At 39.8% G+C, this 15,945-nt stretch overlaps 1 protein-coding gene across 1 annotated transcript in view; it reads left to right on the forward strand.

Moving 5' to 3' along the window:
* The window catches only part of KIF13B (kinesin family member 13B), a 197,595-nt gene that overhangs the window by 166,666 nt on the left and 14,984 nt on the right, over nucleotides 1-15,945 (forward strand). Inside the window, exon 37 of the mRNA XM_073892528.1 lies at nucleotides 1,600-1,733. Coding sequence (XP_073748629.1) covers nucleotides 1,600-1,733 — 134 coding nt within the window. The remainder of the gene's footprint in view (nucleotides 1-1,599; nucleotides 1,734-15,945) is intronic.

Here is a 15,945-nt window from a genome sequence, read left to right on the forward strand (position 1 = left end):
GCTTTTTTTCTTGACTATGGGTCATAGTTAATGAGTTTTGACCATTGTATTTACCCGTGTAACTTATATCCCAGTCAAGATACACAATATTTATATGACTCCAGTTACTCTCCACAATCAGCCAATGTTCTGAGTTCTATCCTTTCAGATTAGTATTGCCTGTTCTACAATTTCATACAAATGGAATCATACAGTATATACTCTCTTTATGTTTGGCTTCTTTTATTTATCATTTCTGTTTACATCTCCATACCATTGCATCTTTCAGTTTGAGGGAGGGGTGGGAGGTAGAATAAATGAAAGCGTAGTTTTGTGTATTTACCTCAGAAGACACATCATGTCTGATTGTCTCTCTTTTTTTTTTTTGATTGTCTCTCTTTATGATATATGCAGCCTTTGATAGATTATTGGCTAGATCTTTATTTAACTAGGGGTCGTCCTCAGTGTAGAATTAATTTGTTGTATATAGAACTCTAGATTGTCCTTTTTTTTTTTTCCCCCCTAGCATTTCGATGATTATGTTTTTCTGGCTGTTTATTCATATCAAACTTATTTCTGTTTGTTTGTTTTGTTTTCTTTTTCCTACTTTTGCCTTGTAAATCAATTGACTTTTTTGAACTCAGTTTTAACATACCTCTTAGCATTTATAGTTATCTCTTTGCTTTATCTTTTTAATGATTGCTCTCATGATTATAAAAATCCTTACCTTTTCACAGTATACTTAGAGTTAATATTATACTACTTTATGTAAAATGTACAAGCCTTGGAACTGTGTGGGTCCATGTACCAACTGTATTACCGATGAACTTGGAGTCATTTCAGGGGTCAGTGTGGGGCAGAGGCACGCGGGTGGTTGTGTGTTTCTGTTCAGGCAATACCACACACAAATTCTCAGGTTGACTTGCTTATTCTTTTTAAAGTGTTATGTGGATACAGTGTTTTATCATTTATGAGTTAGATTACATTTCCCTAGAAATTTAGATTTATTCACTAAAAGGAAAGAAATCTTATGTCATAGGCATTGTCTGCATGTCTGATCCCAGCCTTTGGTAATTTAGAACAGGTTGGTTCAGGGCATCAATTCCTTTCTTGTGAAAACAACCCAAACATCACCCTTTTTCTAAAAGGCCCATTTCATCATCCTTATTCACTAAGTAGATATGAAAAACTAAAGTTGTAGAAGACATAGTCCCTAACTTCAAAGAGTTTAAAGTCTAGATAGAGAGCTATACATGTGTGTCATTAGCTATGTGATTTAAAAATGAAAAACCCTATCTTATTTTAAGACAGAAGTTAGTATGTGAACCCATTAGTGACGAGGACTGGGGTTGGATTACCCTCTGATACTAATAGGAACATTGGCTATTGGAATGTTTTAGAAATACCCTAATTGCTGTTATTTAATTGGAAAAAGGAAACAACATTGTGTTTGAGGGCAGCTATGATAATACTATGTTTTTCTAACATTTTTTAAGGGTACTTTTTAAGAATTTATATTATTAGATTCACTACAAATGAAATTTGGCAAATTTATGGGAGAGAAAAATGTCTACATTGTTGTTTCCATTTGATCTCTTTTCCTTTCAATATTGTTGACAGGACTTAGTAGCCTTGCGGCCTCATACTTGAATCCAGTAAAATCCTTTGTGCCACAGATGCCAAAGCTCTTGAAGTCTCTTTTCCCTGTCCGCGATGAGAAAAGAGGCAAACAGCCTTCTCCCCTCGCACATCAGGTAAGAGCATCAGGAAAGCAACAGTGAACAGTTTCTAATATCTGGCAGAATGATGCTGTGTTGCACTGACACTGGAGGGAGGGGGGTAGCAGGGGTGGGGGGGGGGGCCTTGGAAGTGGGCTTTTAGGCCCACTAAAAGCTTGTGATCATTTCTCCTCCACCCTCTTCAGAGGTAACAGAGCTGTTGAAACTTATTGACGGTCTCAATCCTTTTTGCTTTTAAAAAATGCCGAGTACACTGCTAATGTGATTTATGGTAATATTACTTAGAGCAACAATAGTAAAATTTATGAAGTGCACTTAGCGTTGTTTGTGTATTGCCAAACAGAAAATGTAATTCTATTTTTAATTCTTGATTTCATTTCTTATTTCAAACAATTTTATATCATCACTGTCCTTCCCTCTCCACCGCTTTTTCCTCTGCTGTGGTTTATCTGTTCCTTCATTTAAAATATTAAATGTGATCACTTGTTTTATTTCCCCCTTTTCTTGAAACTCTCTGCCCAGCCTTCAAATAAGTTTTTAGAGAAAATCTTAAAGGGTTTTCCACATAATCAGGAAACTGCTTATATGCACTGGTGAATGGGAAGCCTCTTGGAAATGTAATTTCCAGCCTTATGTAGGTGTGAATTCAGCAGAAAATGATAAATGAGGATTTATTTATACTCCTTAAAAAACACATACAGTGCAAGTTCAGTTGTTGAAATAGGTCTTTTGACATCAGCTTATCCACATTCACTGAAAACATTCAAGTTGCAGAAATGCAGGTGAGTCCTTGTCCGAGACCTTAACTATTTAAAAGATTTTCTGAGTTTATGAATGCATATTCAAGGGTGGTGGTATTAGTTTTGTAAGGCTGCTCTACAGATATATAATATTTTAAATCTAGCGTTGTATAAGCATGTACTTAAGCAGACATGGACACATACTGTATGAAAAAAATAAAGATCACAATTTTGGATGTTTGAACTAAATTTAAGCACATAAGGGGTGCTTGGCAGTTACCAAAGAATCTAGGACCACGAGAGCTACAAGAAATAGGAAGTCTAATACTTGGTCAGGGCCTAGGCAAAAATGATTTTTCCAAGGATTTGCTGTTGCATATGTTATTCTGTCCTAAACTTACACGTCATTATTTTGTCATGTATGACGCATGGACTCTCTGTCAGAGTTTCCATGGTAGCTTTTTAAGAAGGTAACTTTAAAAACAACAAAAACAGCCTGACCTCCTAACCCAGACCCCATCTGGGGGTGCCTTTACAACCTGTGTTGATAAGCACCCAAGGTGATTTTATCAAAACGTATAGTTGGATAACCACCCTTTTTCAGTCACTATTTGGTGAAGACAGAGTTCTAGAAGTTAAAGGAAATTGGCATGGCATTAGAAGTTACTGAATCAGACTGCTATAGTTAGAGTTAGTTTTTAAAAACTACTTTGAGTTTCTGATATGGCCAGTCAGATCACCTGCTACAATAAATTGTTTTTACTGTTTTGCTGGTAAATGACTGGTTCTTCTGAATATGAGAGGAATAATCATGTGTTTGAAAGAAATGTAGTGATGGCAGATAACTGCCTTTTGTAATGTCCAGTTTAAGAAAGGCGATCTTGCGATATTTTGAAGATCTTTTGTACAATATTTGCCCATTCGGTTTACTTCTTTTGAGCATTTTGGAGAAAGTGGCCCCAGATAGTTCATATTTCATGAATAAATGAAAATATAAATACAAAGCTTGTCTTAATGAAGATGCCCAGTGGTGGAGCTAAATGGTCCAGTTGGTTTGTGAAACCCCTACTCCACCGAAGGGCCTTCCCTGAAGGTCACCAGGGAACTGCATCTTGCCTGCATACCCATTCCAGGGTCCTCTTCTGACTTGACATCATACTTCAAACACTTTCATCTCTAGGCTTCAGTGTGGCGACATTTGCATGGTTTCTCTCCTGCTGACCGCTCAGTCTTTCTCAGTTGCCTTTTCTGGGACTGTTTATTCCATCAGGTTGCTAACATTCAGGTGCCCCAGAGCTCCATCCTGGGCCTTCTCTCCATGGGTCATCTCATTCGGTTCCATGGTTTTAACTATTTCTGCATTGACAATGTTCATATTTCTATCTCTAGCCCAGACTTTGCCCCTGAGCTCTGGCCTCATGGAGCTAAATGCCCATTAAGCTTTTCTACTTGTAAATCAATTAGGCATTCACATTTTACCAGTCCAGAACATTACTGCTCATAAGTCTGTTTACCCCCAACACACAAAATACTTAAAAATACATGCCCATCAGGCGCCTGGGTGGCTCAGTCAGTTAGGCATCTGCCTTCAGCTCAGATCATGATCTCAGAGTCCTGGGATCTAGTCCCGCATCCGGCTCCCTGCTCAGCAGGGAGTCTGCTTCTTCCTTTCCCTTTGCCCCTCCCCCTGCTTGTGCTCTCTCTGTCTCTCTGTCTCTCTCTCTCAAATAAATAAATAAAATATTTTAAAATAATACATGCCCATCTCAGCATGTAGCACAAATATCCACCCAGTTGCTCATACCTCACAAAGAGTCCACCAGTAAGATTTCATAGGTACTACTTATAATCTGGTGACTCCTGGTCATCTACATTTCTCATCATTCATTCTTGCCACCCTGGTCTCTTGCCCAGATGATTACAGCAGCCTACATACAGGTCTGTCTGACACTTTTTGCCTCATGAAAGTCTTTTATTCATGAAGTAGCCAAAGTGACCTTCCAGAGTCTTACTTTAGTTCATGGCTTGAAATCCTCACTGCTTCTCATTGAATAAAATCTAAATTCCTTACTGTGCCTTACAGTGTCCTATATGATCTGGACCCCTGACCTTTAATCTTTATGCCTTTTATTTCATCTTCGTTCACCATACGAAGCCATGTTGGCCTTTTCCTTCCTTCCTTCCTTAGTTCCTTCCTTCCTTATTTGAGAGAGATCGTGAGAGAGCACACTAGGAGGGGGCAGGGAGGGGCAGAGGGAGAAGGAGAGGCAGGCTCCCCACTGAGCGGGGGGAGCCTGATGCGGGACACTTGCTCTTGATTCCAGGATTCTGGGATCATGACCTGAGCCGAAGGCAAACGCTCAACTTGACTGAGCCACCCAGGCACCCCTCTTTCATTCTTATCTCACGAACACATGAAGTTCATTTTGGTGTCAAGAATTTTTTGCATTTGCTTTCCTTCTACTTGGAATACTCTTTTATAAAGTCTTTGCATGGCTACCCAGGTCTCTAGTAGAGTGGTCTGCTATTTAGAATGGTCAAGATAGGCCAGTCTAAGGAAGTACCGTTTGCGTATAGAGTGGCCTTAACCAATTAAATTAAAACAACAGCTTCCACCACATCAATACTATTCCCATATTTTTTTAATCTTTTCATTGGATGTTATTGTTGTGTTTATATGTTTATTGATTAGCTCCTCTCTAGAATGTAATCCTTGAGGGCAGGGGCATAGCTGATACGAAATGTGTATTGGTTGACCATTGACATATATTCAGATTATACTATTAGGTAGTTTTTCTGTTATCAGTGTCACCCAGTGGTATAAAACACTGTGTTTATAGTTTACAGGTGAGAGAATCAGATCTGAGTGGGGACTTGCGATATCAAGACATAATTATGAACTTTCTTTCCTAGATTGATGCAAGTTCCACTAAAGAACTATTCCTAAATGGGGGGACAACTTAAGCTTATCATTAGGATTTAGTTGGTCAAAGACTCTTGTGTTCATCTCATTTTTATTGACTATCTCTGGTAAAGCTTTAAGAGCAGTAAATTATAATTTTAAATGACATTGTCAACTAGAGGTTCCCTTACTAGGGCCACTTTAAATATGCTTTAAGTTGTTGCCATCTGAATGGTGTTTCATAGGAGCACTGTAATGCCAATGGGATTTCAGAATAACAGCAATAAGAACAATGCTGTATTCGTTAGGTTTTTTTTTTTAGTACCCCCAACTTTTAAATTTTTATTTATTTATTTATTTTTTAAGATTTTATTTATTTATTTGATAGAGAGAGACACAGCGAGAGAGGGAACACAAGCAGGGGGAGTGGAAGGGGGAGAGGCAGGCTTCCCGCGAAGCAGGGAGCCCAATGTGGGGCTCGATCCCAGGACCCTGGGATCATGACCTGAGCCGAAGGCAGATGCTGAACGACTGAGCCACCCAGGTGCCCTGCCCTCAATTTTTTTATTTTATTTTATTTTATTTTATTTTATTTATTTTTTTTTTTTAAAGATTGTATTTATTTGACAGAGAGAGATAGCGAGAGCAGGAACACAAGCAGGGGGAGTGGGAGAGGGAGAAGCAGGCTTCCCGAGGAGCAGGGAGCCCGATGTGGGACTCGATCCCAGGACCCTGGGATCATGACCTGAGCCGAAGGCAGACGCTTAACGACTGAACCACCCAGGCGCCCCCCCCCCAATTTTTTTAAAATAGTAGTCTTTACTATAATGCCATCTGATTCACTTGGAAATCAGATTTGATACCTAAAGTTGAGGATCTTACTTTTTTTAATGATTTGCCCTGCCCCTCCTTATGGAACCTCCAAGTCCTCCAGGAAAAAGATCAGTTTATTTCCAACCAGTCTTTGCCTCAGAGTTTCCTCTGCTCTTACCCAGGAGTTAGAGGGAGGGGAAGAGGAGGTTTTCTCCAGACTTAACAGCTATAGATTTAGCACACTGTATCTCAGATAATGAGTGCTTCATCATTCTTCAGTTGTCTTGCCCAGGTCTTGCTTCGAGTGGGGAGCCCAGAAGTATTTTTAAGCCCGTGCTTGAAAATGGTACAATTATCCTCTCCCTCTTCTAAATGACGTACTTCTACCAAAGTAGCATATGATTGGACTTTTTTTTAAAGGCCAGTATTAGCTTGTTGTGCCTCTGGTCAGTTAGCATTCCCTTTTGTGTTTGCTTGTTTATTTGCTTGTTTATTTGTTTACACTCTTGGCAATGCATTTCTTCTCTTTTATTATTATGTTGTCTAACTGATGTGTAAAAATACTTAAATAAGGAACTTTAGCTTGATTTCTAAAATTTTTCATCTTAGTTTTGTTTTAATGCTCCTAGAATGTCAAGATATTTCTTGAGTAATTATGTAAAAAAATACATGTGTTTTAGCTATCATCTGCAAACTTCTTAAGGGCATAGTCTCTCTGTACTTGAGTCATAAACAAAATATTGAACATTAGAGGGCCTGAGAGAGGACCCTGTCATAGGCAACTCAAGATCACTCCTCAAGTCACAGGGTGACAAATCAGCGTTTCAGCTCTGCATGTTCAGTAACTGCCCCCCCAGTCCACATTTCTTGCTCTTTCTACCAACGAGCTCATGGGAGACTTTGTTTGATACATTATGGAAATAAAGGGACACCCTGTCTGTGGCCTTTCTTTGTGTATCCAATCTTGTAAGCCTTAAACAGATTCATGCTGACCAGCGTTCCTAGACCACTCTGTTCACTGCCTGGCTTCGCCGTAGCTCTGGGTGAGGTATCTAATGGTATGACTTAACCAGTAGCGTAAAGAAGTGCACAAGTACTGTGAAGCTTGCTCTCTATTTTGATTCTATGTTTTGTTTGCTGCTGGTGCTTTGTTAGTGCACTCATTTCAATGGCCTGTATAAATAGTCATTAAATAATCAATACCAGACTAAAAAACTGTTATAGAATAACATCAAAGAGAGAACCCAGAAAAAAATAGGAATCACTGCATATGCCTAAAAGGAATCTGGATCAATTCTACAGTATAGGAAAGAATAAATATGATATTAATATTGCATAAGACTTAGAGATAATAGATAGTAACCTTGCTGAAGACATATAATGTGTAACAGCACAAAAAACCAAAAACCCCCAAATGGTTTGAGGATCAACAGAAACAGTACGTGGTAACCAAATAGACCATGTGTGATAGCACATTTTCTTTCTTTCTACCCCGCCCCAACTTAATCTTTTTATCATTTGTAAAGCTATTTCTCTCTCCATTTCCCACCAAACTATGATGAAAGATATTAAAAGTTCTTCCTTTTTTATATTTCTGTCCCAGTTTAGTTTGGAGGCTTAAAGTCCTTCTCTGAAGTAGTCACAATATTGAAGAAACCCCCACGGACTCACCTGAACGCCACCCTTGGTGTTAATTAGACCACACTTAGATTACTGCACTTGGTTCTGGGTATGTTACTACGGGAAATCCATTGACCAATTGGATTTATTTCAGGGGATAACGTCAGAAATGATTTATGAGGAAGGATTAGAGGAGTTATTTATAGCTTGACCAAACAATGACTAAGAGAGCTGACTGTATAAGCATTCAGGGGATGGCAGCACCAAGGCGGGGAGAACGGTATAAGGGCAGCTCGCTAAGGCGGGGGGTGGAAGGCGCAGAGAATGACAGAGATGAAATTAACAAAGGGAATGGTAGCAGCTGTGAATAAGTAGGATGATTTAGAGATAGCGGGGTGCTCTCTTAGGAAAAAAGAACACCGTGGAATTTTTGTCACTTCTGTTTTCAGAAAATAAGATTTTGAGAATATAAAAATAGTCCAGGTTAAGAACTGAGGAATGGGATATGTCCTGTTCCTACTGGTCATTGCTGTGTTTTCACTGTTAGGTGGAAGAGAGGCAGAAGTTGTGTAGTGAAGGAAGGATTATTCTCAGAAAAGTACTTTTAATCAGTGTGTCCTTGACATTTTCAAAGAAGAGTGTTCGATACCCTCCCTCATGGAGAGATGCAAACGTATAACCGTGGTGAAACTCTAACGAAAAGATTAATGTTTATTAACTTGTTCTTTGGAGTCAGCAGGTTTTCAGATAAGCTGCTGTTATTTTTTGGCATTCTATTTCAATATTTGGAAAGATCTCTGTGGATCTTTCCTTGTAGGGTAGAAGTTAGCAGTTTATTCTGAAGATTTAAAAATGAAGATTCTTATATTCTACAGAATGTTTTGGTTTGAAGATATTCATAAAGATTTATGTTTCTCATTTTTATGGAGATTTGTTTTTGTTTGTAATCAATTTCTGAGTTCCAGAAATGCAAAGGTACTGCACTGAAAGAGGTGGCAGCTGACAGAATTGCTGTCTTTGACCTTCTGATGCGAGTTAGTAACTAATCTGGAAAATAATGAACTGCAATTAATGAAATCTGTACGCATATTCAAGTGTGTTTCTCAGACAGCACATAAAATAATTGAAAGAACTTCCTGCTCTCTAATTAGCTAGATTGAATTAATTTAGCATAATAGCTTTTTTCATGTATCTAGAAGTTTGTGTTCAGATGAAGCTATTTATGTCCTTCAAACTTTGGGACTCCAAATGGCGTTGTTGGTTCATCTGGAGAATTAAAAAGAGTTAATATTCAGATTTAATTTCCGCCATCAAAAGCACAGTCACATTTCTGGCCTGTCTTTGTTGTACGGCCTGTCCTTTTTCAGTGGCCTGCACTTTGCTTAGGACCGTCTCGTCAACCACAGGGATATTTTTCTCCATTTTCAACATTGCTTCCACTGTGGAGGAAGGACAAAGCCTTGAGGGGAGAGCACAGCACCCTGCACATCTCGGATGCTGATTGAAAAGATGCCTGTGTGGTCAGCGATTCCATCTTTTCATGTCAGTGATCCTTCCATATATAAAATGGGAAAAAACAAACCAACTACTTGTTCTTCCCTTGTGCGCAAAGATGCTGTTGTAGGGCTGCTCAGGCTTGGACTCCCTTGGTAAAGTGAACATATAAATGCTTATCCTTGTGTTTTCATCACCAAGGGCTCATCACCATAACTAACCAAAATAAGAAAAAAGGGTTTATGTCTTGTCTTCTAGTCTTCAATGTTCCCTAATTGTTCAGGTTCTTTAAAGAATAATGGATATGAGCATTTCCCCCCTGTAATTTAGTAAGTAGCACACATAATAAATATATCTGGATATGTTATGCTACATTCACTTGTTCCTGAGTTAACAAAGGCAAGTTTGCACAGGGTTTCTGGAGTACAGACTTCAAAAAAAATTTTTTTTTAACTCAAGGCAAATGATTTCCATTCAGTTGCTTTAGGAATGAATTCTTAGGCACTTTTACTACTGTTAGTTTTCCAAAATCATAATGTTTTGCCATCTCTCTTTGCCCCAGAAATGTATGGATACTATATTGACAGATACAGAGTTGACAAGGTTGTCTTCACAATCAGGCATGGTAGTTGATCTGAAAAATAGTGAAAATGAGAGTTTCTGAGGCAGTACAGAAGTTGATTGAAGAGACCTTAGTCTGCCAGTCATTTTTCAGAAATTGTCATTGTATACTTTTGTATGAGTCTCTAGACCAGAGATTGGCCAACTTTTTTTGTTAAGATCCATATAGTATTATTTTAGGATTTGCAGGCCTTATAATAAGTGAGTCTGGATATGTTTTAAGAAAATTTTACTTATAACCCCCCAAATTTGAATTTCATATCATTTTCTCATGTCACAAAGTATTTTTATTTTAGCAATTTGAAAATGTAAAAACCATTCTTAGCTTACCTGATATACCAAACAGGTGACAGTCTAAATTTAGACCCTTTTTATCTTATTTTATTCTATTTATTTATTTTTCTTAAGATTTTATTTATTTATTTATTTGAGAGAGATAGCGAGAGAGATCACAAGCAGGAGGAGAGGGAGAAGCAGGCTTCCTGCGGAGCAGGGAGCCCGATGCAGGTCTCGATCCCAGGACCCTGGCATCATGACCTGTGCCGAAGGCAGATGCTTAACTGACCCAGGTGCCCCTATTCTATTTATTTTTAAAGATTTTATCCATCTGTTTGACAGAGAGAGATCATAAGCAGGGGGAGCAGCAGGCAAAGGGAGAGGGAGAAGCAGGCTTCCCGTGGAGCAGGGAGCTTAATGCAGGGCTTGATCCCAGGACGCCGGGATCATGATCCAAACTGAAGGCAGATGTGCAACTGACTGAGCCACCCAGATGACCCAGACCCTATTAAAAAAAAAATTTTTTTTAAGAGAGAGTGCGCAAGTGGGGGGAGGGTGGGGAGAGGGAGAGAGAGAATCCCAAGCAGATTCATGCTCAGCATGGAGCCCGACTTGGGGCTCGATCTCAGGACCCTGAGATCATGACCTCAGCCGAAACCAAGGGTTGGATTGAGTCACTCAGGTGCTCCTAAAATTTTTAAGATTAACAAATATTTTGTCTTTTAATAACCTTGAAAAACTAATAACCATTATTTCGAATGAAGTGAAATTACATCCTTTAAAAAAAAAACATAAGTTTTTTGGGCCACCTGGGTGGCTCACTCAGTTAAGCACCTGCCTTTGGCTTAGATCATGATCTTGAGGTCCTGAGAGCGAGCCCCGAGTTGGGCTTCCTGCTCCATGGGGAGTCTGCTTCTCCCTCCCCACTCTCTCAAATAAATAAATAAAATATTAAAAATAAAATAAAAATTAAAAAACGTTTTTTAAAAGATTTTATTAATTTACTTGAGAAAGGGAGCAAGGGAGAGAGCATGAGCGTGGGGGGGGGTGCAGAGGGAGAAAGAGAAGCAGACTCCCCACCGAGCAGGGAGCCCAATGTGGGGCTCCATCTCAGGACCCCAGGATCATGACCAAAGGCATACGCTTAACCAACTGAGCCACCCAGGCGCCCCATAAGTTGTTTTTTTTCACGTAAATATTTAAGTAAGTGTTAACAATTATCATGTGGAAGTTTAAAAAGTAAACTAGATTCTATAAAAATAAGAAACTATCTTTTCTGACAACTCCAGAAGTACTAGTATTTGAAATTTTCTGTATGTACTACCTCAAATAAGTTGAATTAACACATATATAAATAATACAGTGAAATAAGTCTGTTTTGATGGTCTTACTCACTTTTACCCACGGATAAAATAGTTTACTTATTGATTGAAGAAATGGACCTTTTAGTTGTTTATAATTAGTTAAATAGGAATATCAGATATTAGACCCCGAGTGCCTATTTCTGAGGAGCATAGGAACTCTATGTGTGGTTTTGCTCACACTGTATTCCCAGTTCCTGGTACAGTCTTTGAAATATAGCAGGCGCCTGGTACATGTTTGTAAATGAGTAAATTAATAATATCTAAGGTTCTTTATTTGAAAGAAAATGGAATTAATATCATATCCTTGAATGGCTTTGGGGCTGATAAACACAAGGAGAATCTTTCGATTTATATTTTACATCAGATATAATGGTTGATTGTTTAAAACTGGGTTTATATAGTAAACCAAGCTAGAGGTATCTTGGAAGACACCAAACATTCCAGTGACTAGGAAGAGCATGGGGTTTTATTTTATTTTATTTTATTTTATTTTATTTTTTTAAAGATTTTATTTATTTGACAGAGAGAGACACAGCGAGAGAGGGAACACAAGCAGGGGCAGTGGGAGAGGGAGAAGCAGGCTTCCCGCCGAGCAGGGAGCCCGATGTGGGACTCAATCCCAGGACCCTGGGATCATGACCTGAGCCGAAGGCAGACGCTTAACGACTGAACCAACCAGGCGCCCGAGCATGGGATTTTACAAATGTGCTGAGTGCTTACTGTGTGCCAGGCACTTTACATGCATTAGCTCAGCAGTGGTGCTGAGTTAGATCAGCGCTATCCAATAGAAATATGTGAGCCACACGCGACATTTTAAATTTTCTGGTAGGCACATTTAAAAAAGTAAAAAGAAATAGGTCAAATTAATTTTAGTAATACAATTTACTTAGTATAGTCATAATGTTGTCATTTCAGTCTGTATTCAATATAAAAAAATTACTGAGATATTTCCTTTTTTTTTCCTGTAAAGTTTTTGAAACCAGGTGTGTAGTTTACACTTCTAGCACATCTCAATTTGGATGCTGAATTTTTGTCGGAAATCCTGGATCTGTATTTGGAGTCACAAAGTTGAAACAATAGATCCCTGTGCCCAAGGTGTTCCAAACATACTTAAAGGCACTTTAATTCTTAAATTTACACGTTCATTAAAATTAAGTAAAATTAAAAGTTCACTTGCTCAGTCATGCTAGCTGCACTTCAGGTGCTCAGTAGTTACGTAGGGCTGGTGGCCACCACGTTGGACAGCACAGAGAGGGTGACGCTAGATACTCCGACACTGAGGAAAGTGAGACTCAGGTAAAGCGCCTCGTCTAAGGGTACAGAGCCTGGTGAGTGGCATACTGAGATTTGTATTCAAGAAGCAAAGTTGAATGCACACTTGTGATACTGAGATTTCACTGGATCTGATTAAAATATTGCAAGTGATTATAATTGTAGAATGAATGAATCTAAAGTATTTGAAGGAGGGACTGGTCAAGACATGGAAATACACTGAGTAGGACCTATTTGTATTTTCTTTTCTTTCCCATTCCTTTCTAAAAAAACATGATCTATGGGGGCACCTGGGTGGCCCGGTCGGTTGAGCATCTGACTTCCACTTGGGTCACAATCTTGGGGGCCTGGGACCCGGCCCATGTTGGGCTCCGTGCTTGGCCGGGGGAGGTGTGCTTCCCCTCGTGCTGTACTCTCCCTCTGCCCCTCCCCCTGCTTGACATTTCTCTCTCTCTCTCAAATAAATAAAATCATTTAAGAAAAATTATCTATGGGCAATGGGAAATCATTGACTACTTTATAGCAGGAGAATGACATGGTCAAATTTGCATTTCAGAGAGCTCTTGTGACTGCAATTTCAAGGGTAGATTTGAAGACGATAAAACCAAAAGAATCTATTCGAGTGTATATACAAACCTCATGAAGCATTGTAATATTGGGCAGAAAAATTAAGTCACCTTTCCATGCCTGCACTGATACTTTGAGGTCACTGATCGAAAGGGGCAGGTGACAGGTAGGATAAAAGTGTGTCTGGCAGGGACCAGCTGGTGACCACCTGTCATCCTCTCTGGGTGACATTGCTTAGCGAATGCACATGGGCTGGATTACCACCTTCCAGATGTGCAACCCCCGAGGTGATCAGGTCTACATGGACAAACGACTGGTGGGTCAGGTAGAATGCTGTGTTACTCATTTAAAATAAGAAATATAATTGCCAGATGGACAAAAGTGCTGGCGTCATCATGGCTAACACACTCTTCACCAGATCGCCTTGGAAAACCAGAGTGTAAATCCTGAGCCTGCTCTGTGAGTGGGGACCGCCTGCGGGGACCAGATCCTGCAGGCAGCTGCTGTGTCTATCTGGACCAGCGCTTGGGTGCTTCCTTCAGCTTTCGTCCTGTGACTTCACAGTGCCCCTTGCAGCCTAACCGCCCTGACTCTGATTAACATAACCTTTAAAAAGTATGTTTATATTGATTAGGGTATTGCTGAGTCTTGATCTTTAGGTAATTGTACGTGTCTGTTTTTGTCCATTGTTTATTACTTTTATCAGAATATATTCAAAGATTGGGAAGTATTTTGTTTGTATACACTCCCCCTGCTTGGTTTTGTTTATTTTTCTCACTTTAGCATCATGAAAACCAAAGGTTGTCTACTGGTTATTTATAACAAAGGTAAATCGTACATCTCATGTTCTTATGCTTGGTTAGAATTTTTAAAAACGGGGGCGCCTGGCTGGCTCAGTTGGTAGAATGGGACTCTTGATCTCGGGGTTGTAAGTTCATGCCCCACATTGGGTACAGAGATTACTTAAAAAAAATAAAATCTTAAAAAAAAAAGATCTAGAGGATCATACTTGCTTAGGAACCATTGGAAGATGACATTTGAGAGTTTATCAAATTCAGGGTGGGGGTGATTATTAGGAAAAGTTCATTTCCCAAACAAGAAAAAAATGCATCAGAAAATTCAGTGTTTTGAAACAAAGTGAATATTTTTTGCTTTAAAATATGTCTTCTCCCCTCTACCTACCCCAATGCCCAAATTTCAGAATGTCTCTTCTTTTCCAAATTCTCTGTAACCATACAGTGTGGCCTTTGTCATGTCACTTAAGTGATTAATTTGTTCATTTACGTATTTATTTATTCATTCAACAAACATGAAGTTATTCTTTTATGTACGGGAAAACAGAGATGAATGAGCCATAATCCCTACCCTTCGGAGAGCTAAACAGGGTGACGTTATGGATGCTGTAATATGTTTGTCTGGGGCTGGCGTGGTGAAGGCAGTTTTGGGAAGAGTAGATCACACTCAAGCTGAGACAGATGTGAGTCGGTGCTCCCCAGGTAGAACATGATTCCCTAGGGAAAAGGAAGAGCTCGAGGAAGGCTCCAGCAGAGCAGTGTGGTCAGTTCAGAGTGGGGTTAGCATCACAAGCGAGGGAAGGGTACCGCCTCACGGAGAGGTGAGGGCCTTTACACGTTGCCAAGGTGTTAAAACTTTATGCTTTGAGGCAGAGGGGTCTCCCAGTGACTCGGATGCCTGGTTGAAATTCTGAGCTGATCTGCCCTGTTTTCTTCATTCATGTGGCATTAAAAAATGACGGGCTGTGATACAAGATGTGACCATCATCTTTTCCCTGAAATACTTCTGAGCAGCTCTCTTGCTTGGAACCCACTCATCTGCTAAGCTTCAGTGATGCTGAGCAGACAGCATGATTGCCTATTCAGCTGGTGCTTGGAAGTTGGTCCTTTGCCATCTCTGTCACTGGCTCACTGGGCAGCCTGGATGCATGTAATCATTAGGTGAATGTCTCAGAGCCTTGGTGTCTGTAGCGTGAGATGTAGATAATTATACTTATATTCGCTTGCCTCGTGGGACTTCTCCTTAATATTTATAGCTGCAAAAGACTTCGCAGTCATTTTTATTAATAGTTGCCAGATGTGTCATAAGGATTAATGAACTTATGATCTGAAATGTTTTGAGCTCCTGAAATAGGAGGCAACTGCCTGCACCGGGGATGTGTAAAAGAGCATTAAAATGCAAACAATACACATTTGGAAATCTGAGCTCTTAGGTGTGAAGGACAAACGGCACACTTAAGATTTCAGTACACTTTGTAGGTATTTTTGGTATCCTTAATGAAGCTCCTGAATTCATCACAGGCCATTGCCCAACACACAAGGCTGGGTCCCCGCACCCTCGCACATGGGCCCACGCACAGGGGCACACACGCATGGACACGGGTTCTGCTAACACCACTGTGACCCTCCTCCTCGTCATCCATCCTTCCTGGGCATCATCTTTGACCCTATTTCCCCAGCCTCCCCAGCCAGTTGTTTCCAAGTGGGCAGGACTCTCCCCTCATATCTCTAGCTTTTCAGTACCTTTTCCTCTTTCCATCCAAG

Source organism: Callorhinus ursinus, unplaced genomic scaffold, assembly GCF_003265705.2.
Source record: "Callorhinus ursinus isolate GAN/ISIS: 27379988/994484 unplaced genomic scaffold, GSC_fseal_2.0 scaffold4, whole genome shotgun sequence".
In the NCBI taxonomy this organism is placed as follows: Eukaryota; Metazoa; Chordata; class Mammalia; order Carnivora; family Otariidae; genus Callorhinus; species Callorhinus ursinus.